The following is a 5,271-nucleotide window of genomic DNA, read 5'->3' on the forward strand; positions in this document are numbered from 1 at the left end:
ATTTCCCTCATGAATAATGTTGTTGAGCATTCAAGTGTTTATTGGCCATTTGTATATCTCCCTTGGGCTATTTATCCTTTTGTTATTGAGTTGTGTTTTTTGTATATTCTGGATACTAAACCCTTACAGATATATGATTTGGAAATATTTATTCCTGTTCCATACTTTGTCTTTTCACTCTGTTGATAGTGTCCTTTGATACATAGAAGAGTGAATTTTAATGAAACCCAATTTAGCTGTTTATTTCTTTTGTTGTTTATGCTTTTGGTGTCAAATATGAGAATCTATTACCATGAGGGTTTATTTACTTTTAATAGCTTCATAGTTTTAGCTCTTACATTTAGGTCTTTGATCCATTTCAAGTTAATTATTGTATATATGGATTAAGGTAAGACATCCAGTTCATTTTTTTATATGTAGATATTCAGTTGTCTCAGTACCATTTGATGAAGAAATTGTTGTTTCTCTATTGAATATTCTTGGCACCATGACCATAAATGTACTTTATTTATAGACATTCAGTTCTACTCCATTGATCTATATGCCTATCCTTATGTCAGTACTACACTGCTTTGATTACTATAGCTTATAATAAGTTTAGAAACTGGGTACTGTGAGTCCTCCAACGTTGTTTTTTATTTTTAAGAGCATTTTGGCCTCTTCTAATTCCATGTGAATTTTAATCAGCATTTCTGTTTGTACATAGGGGGCCATTGGGATTTTAGAGATTGCATTGAATCCATAAATCATTCTGGATGCTATTGCCTTCTTAATTGTCATTGTTACGACATTTTTAACAACAAATACAAATACTTGAGTGTTCTTGTTAACCCTGTGGCATTGTTACTTCTTTGTATTTTATCATTGTAGTCCAACATGAAGAAACAACATATATTGCAATTGCTTTGAAATCATCGATTCATCTGTATGCATGGGCACCAAAGTCCTTTGATGAAAACACTGCCATTAAAGTGAGTGGTCTCCATTTTCATTGGGCTTTCTTTTGAGAAATTGTAAACAGAACAGTATTTGGAATATAGTAGGAGAAATATAGATGCTATTCTTCTACAGTTAATGTAATTTGAATATACCATGTCAATAATGATCATTTAACCCTTTTCTAGACAATTTGCAGGTACCAAACCAAGGGAGAATGTGAGGGAAATCCCTGACCCCTCCCCTTACAGGAACTCCCTACCAGCTCCTCACTCCCAATTCCTGTAGTTAACATGAAGAACTCCTCTTCTAAAGCCACAAACACAAGCTTTGGGTGCTACCCCAATGACTTGAAGCTGAGAAAGTCCCTTTTCTCTCTTAGTGAGGGGTGGAGAGCAGAGGGAAGGTAAGGAAAGATGTGACAGTGGTAGAGTGGGGAACCCCCTGGTAGACGAATAAAGGAAAAGAAAGCCTTTGCTCTCATGACCAGGACTATAATAGGTGGGAGTGGGGAGGAAAGGGTGGCTCTATATTCCTTCCAAGCTGGATCTCTAAACACATTTCTCTCTAGAACTATTACAAGAAATGCTGGTTAGGCTTATTTGGATTGCAAGTACTGTTTCCACCCTTACTTTGGTTTAACTGAACTTCTATGGATCAGCCTCATAAGGTAACCATTTAGTGTCCCAAACAATTAAGTCGCTGATGATTTTTAATCACATTTCATAAACTGGAGACTATTTTTATCTTTATTATCTTTTTACAGTGCTTCAGAACTCAACATAAATAAAACTATTCTGTGTTTATTCTGTATTAATAAAGACTGATTAATGAACCAGTGGTACTACATAGAATCCGGTAGCTTCTTAGAATCATCTGAAGCATTTGTTAAAAGTTTAGACCTCAGGCGAACTCCAGGCCAAATTAGGTTTGGAATGGGGCCTGGGGAATCTGTATTTTTAGCAAACATCCTAGGAGATTTTGAACTGGTTGGTCCATGGAGTTTTTCAAAGCACTGATAGGGACACATCATGATAGACCCCAGTAAGGTATTCATGAAATACAATCATATCTTAGGTTAGGATCTGTTTACATATTATATTTTATAGACTAAAACATCACATGTGTACAATATAGATGGGGTAATGTTTATGGCTGCTCCTCAAATGTCTGAAAGTGAAAGTCGCTCAGTTGTGTCCGACTCTTTGTGACCCCATGGACTATACAGTCCATGGGGTCTCCAGGCCAGACGACTGGAGTGGGTAGCCTTTCCCTTCTCCAGGGGATCTTCCCAACCCAGGGATCGAACCCAGGTCTCCCAAATTGTGGGCGGATTTCTTTACCGGCTGAGCCATTTGTACAATAAATATGTTCTTTTATAAATAGCACAGACTACTATATAGATAGTCTGGGCCTGTCCTGACACAAATCACATCCCTGATCTGATCTCCCTAAATTGGACATTGGGTCAGTTGTCAGTATTTGGATATGGGTTTGTTCCTGGGTGTCTGCTGATTGGTCAGAGCTGCCTGGTATGGAGCTGGGAAGCAAAGAAGGTAAGTACCAACAGTCTGTCTGGCCTGATATACAGTTCCTTGTCTAAATCCTCACTCCAGTTCTTGAATCCCACCACATGAGTTCAGTATGGTGAAACCTGTGATGCCCAGTCCTCTACTGTGACCTGAACTTGGCAATGTATCCTGTTTGGCTTTTTGTTTCCTTGGACTAGGAACCATAATAGCCTAGAGTACACCCAGTCTATGGTAGGTTAACATGTCTGGCCTTTCTCATTCCCTACCAAGTGTGCATTGATCAATCAGCAGACTCCGAAGGAGACTACATGTCCTATGAAGCCTATATACGAATATTGGCAAAAATACAGGCAGCTGATCCAGCAAACCGGTTTAAGAGACCAGATGAGCTCCTTCATTTGCTGAAGCTCAAGGCAAGGAATTTAAATACAGCACATAGGATACAAGGCCATATAAAACTCTTATGATTTTTGAAGATTTGGCCTTTGAAGGAAAACTCAATATTTAGACCCTGAATATAATTGTTCTTGTTGAGTTAACAGATATGACAAGTTGTAATACATAGGTCTCTAAATGTATTATGTAATTTTAAAAATCATTCTGGGTTCTATACACCTGTTAAGCAAACGGGCGGGAGAATTTTCACCTTAGACAGAATGTCATTTTTGGCCTTTTGGCCGTATTTGGTTTTATACCTACAGGTGTTTCCAACACTTGGTCATAAGCCAGTGACAGTTGACCTGGCTATTGGTTCTGAAAAAAGACTAAAGATTTTCTTCAGCTCAGCAGATGGATATCACATCATTGATGCAGAATCTGAGGTTATGTCTGATGTGACCCTGCCAAATAACGTAAGATCCCTGGAAATTATTGTGTAACATAATTTGAGTATTTCCAACTGTGAAACTCTTAAAAGGTTTAAAAATACGAGTAACAATATCTATATTAGAACTGAGACCTAAAAGGTAAGTATTGAGTGCCAGAAGGTAGTAATGGATAAACAAAAGTCACTGATGGTTTCTTAGTCCAGAGTGCTAAGTCCGTTCTGCAGATAGACTTTGTCTGGCACAGTGATGTTTTGTATTTGTTTTTAAATGAACCACCTCATGCGAAGAGTTGACTCATTGGAAAAGACTCTGATGCTGGGAGGGATTGGGGTAGGAGGAAAAGGGGATGACAGAGGATGAGATGGCTGGATGGCATCACTGACTCGATGGACATGAGTTTGGGTGAACTCCGGGAGTTGGTGATGAACAGGGAGGCCTGGCGTGCTGCGATTCGTGGGGTAGCAAAGAGTCGGACACGACTGAGCGACTGAACTGAACTGAATCCCTAGTTTACACTTAAAATCTGGATTTCTATTGAAAAACCAATGATCCAACATTACTATCTGGCCATAATCAACTGGAACCAATTGGTGCCTGCCCACTTTTGGATGGAACATATGCTATGCATTCTCTATCCATCCATGTTTATGTATTTATAATAACTGGCCCTCTTAGGCATATGAGTTTATAACCCTTGCTTTTAGTTCTCTGCATCTCATTATGCATTATTATGTATATGCCCTTTCTTTATCCAGATTTTAGTAAACTATGATATATAGCAAGTTATCATAAAGTATTCTCTTATAGTATACTTTATACTTAGAATTTCTGATCAAGGATTCAACACTTTAAAAGCTAATGCATATCAACTCTCAACTCTTAAATAATTATAAACATGAAAATATGGCACAGCATCTAAAATATGAATAGTTGTAAAAATACTATACACATCATTTATATAAAGAGCTCAAACATAACATAATACCTCACACACTCACACACACAATATACATATAATGGTAGAAATGACATTTTTTTCCTATTGAAAATTATATTAAAAAGGAAGAGATGAATCAACAAATCTTTTTAAATTCCCCATTTTGTCAAACACTAAAGTTTTAGCAGTTTAGTGTTATACAAAAGTCCAGGAGAAAACTTTTTTGTACTTCTGAATCACTTTTGCACAGTTTTTGCAATCACACATTGCACAGTTTTCAGAGTTATCTCGTATATCTCTGACAGATTACACAGAACAGTTGTCAGATCATTAATGGAGGCTGTTTTTTCAAGTTTTGGTCAGATTTAACAATCCAATTAGATGATCATTCTGTTGTCACCTATGATTATATAAAAATCACAATTTATAATGTCAAAAACACTGAACCGAGCCCCAGACAAAGCCACTTAAATATGAGTTCAGGTAAGTTGTAGTATAAATATTATAGTATTCTTCACTTGGAAGGTCTTCCATCACTTCCTGCATCTTATTTTTTTTACATCACATCGTGCGTTATTGAAAACCTCAGTATTGATCCAAGTTAATACTTATTTGAAAAGTCATTCAGGAAGATTGAATTCTGTGTTCAACTTGACTACTAAGCAAGAAGAATTACTTTCTTTTCGAGCAATCTGTTAATTATTATGGAAACAATGAGAGAAGAGGATTTTTTTTTCATCATTTTCTGGCCTAATTAGGATACCTTAAGTGAATTCAAAAATAGAATTTTTAGCTAAATGCCCTAGTGTCTTGACCCATTAAAAGAGAAAGGACTCTAATATAAGGGAGGAGAGAGTGTCTTCTGAAACAGGATGTACTAAAAATAATTTTTCCAACAGTGCTAGATTACAAAAGCTATAAAGCTACAAGGGAGCTATGTGTGCTAAAAGAATATCTGATTACTTCAGGAATCATCTGAGAAGCAAGAGAATTACCTCTGATGCTTTCTGATTTACAGCAGCTCAGCTCTATTCTAAAC

General features: G+C 36.8%; 1 protein-coding gene across 1 annotated transcript in view; it reads left to right on the top strand.

Moving 5' to 3' along the window:
* The window catches only part of NRK (Nik related kinase), a gene marked incomplete at its 5' end in the record, with an annotated part of 36,870 nt that overhangs the window by 23,422 nt on the left and 8,177 nt on the right, over positions 1–5,271 (top strand). The window contains 3 exons of the mRNA XM_010858025.1: positions 871–971; positions 2,738–2,881; positions 3,170–3,319. Of these exons, the coding sequence (XP_010856327.1) occupies positions 871–971; positions 2,738–2,881; positions 3,170–3,319 (395 nt within the window). The remainder of the gene's footprint in view (positions 1–870; positions 972–2,737; positions 2,882–3,169; positions 3,320–5,271) is intronic.

This window comes from Bison bison, unplaced genomic scaffold (genome assembly GCF_000754665.1).
Source record: "Bison bison bison isolate TAMUID 2011002044 unplaced genomic scaffold, Bison_UMD1.0 scf7180017855067, whole genome shotgun sequence".
Classification (NCBI taxonomy): domain Eukaryota; kingdom Metazoa; phylum Chordata; class Mammalia; order Artiodactyla; family Bovidae; genus Bison; species Bison bison.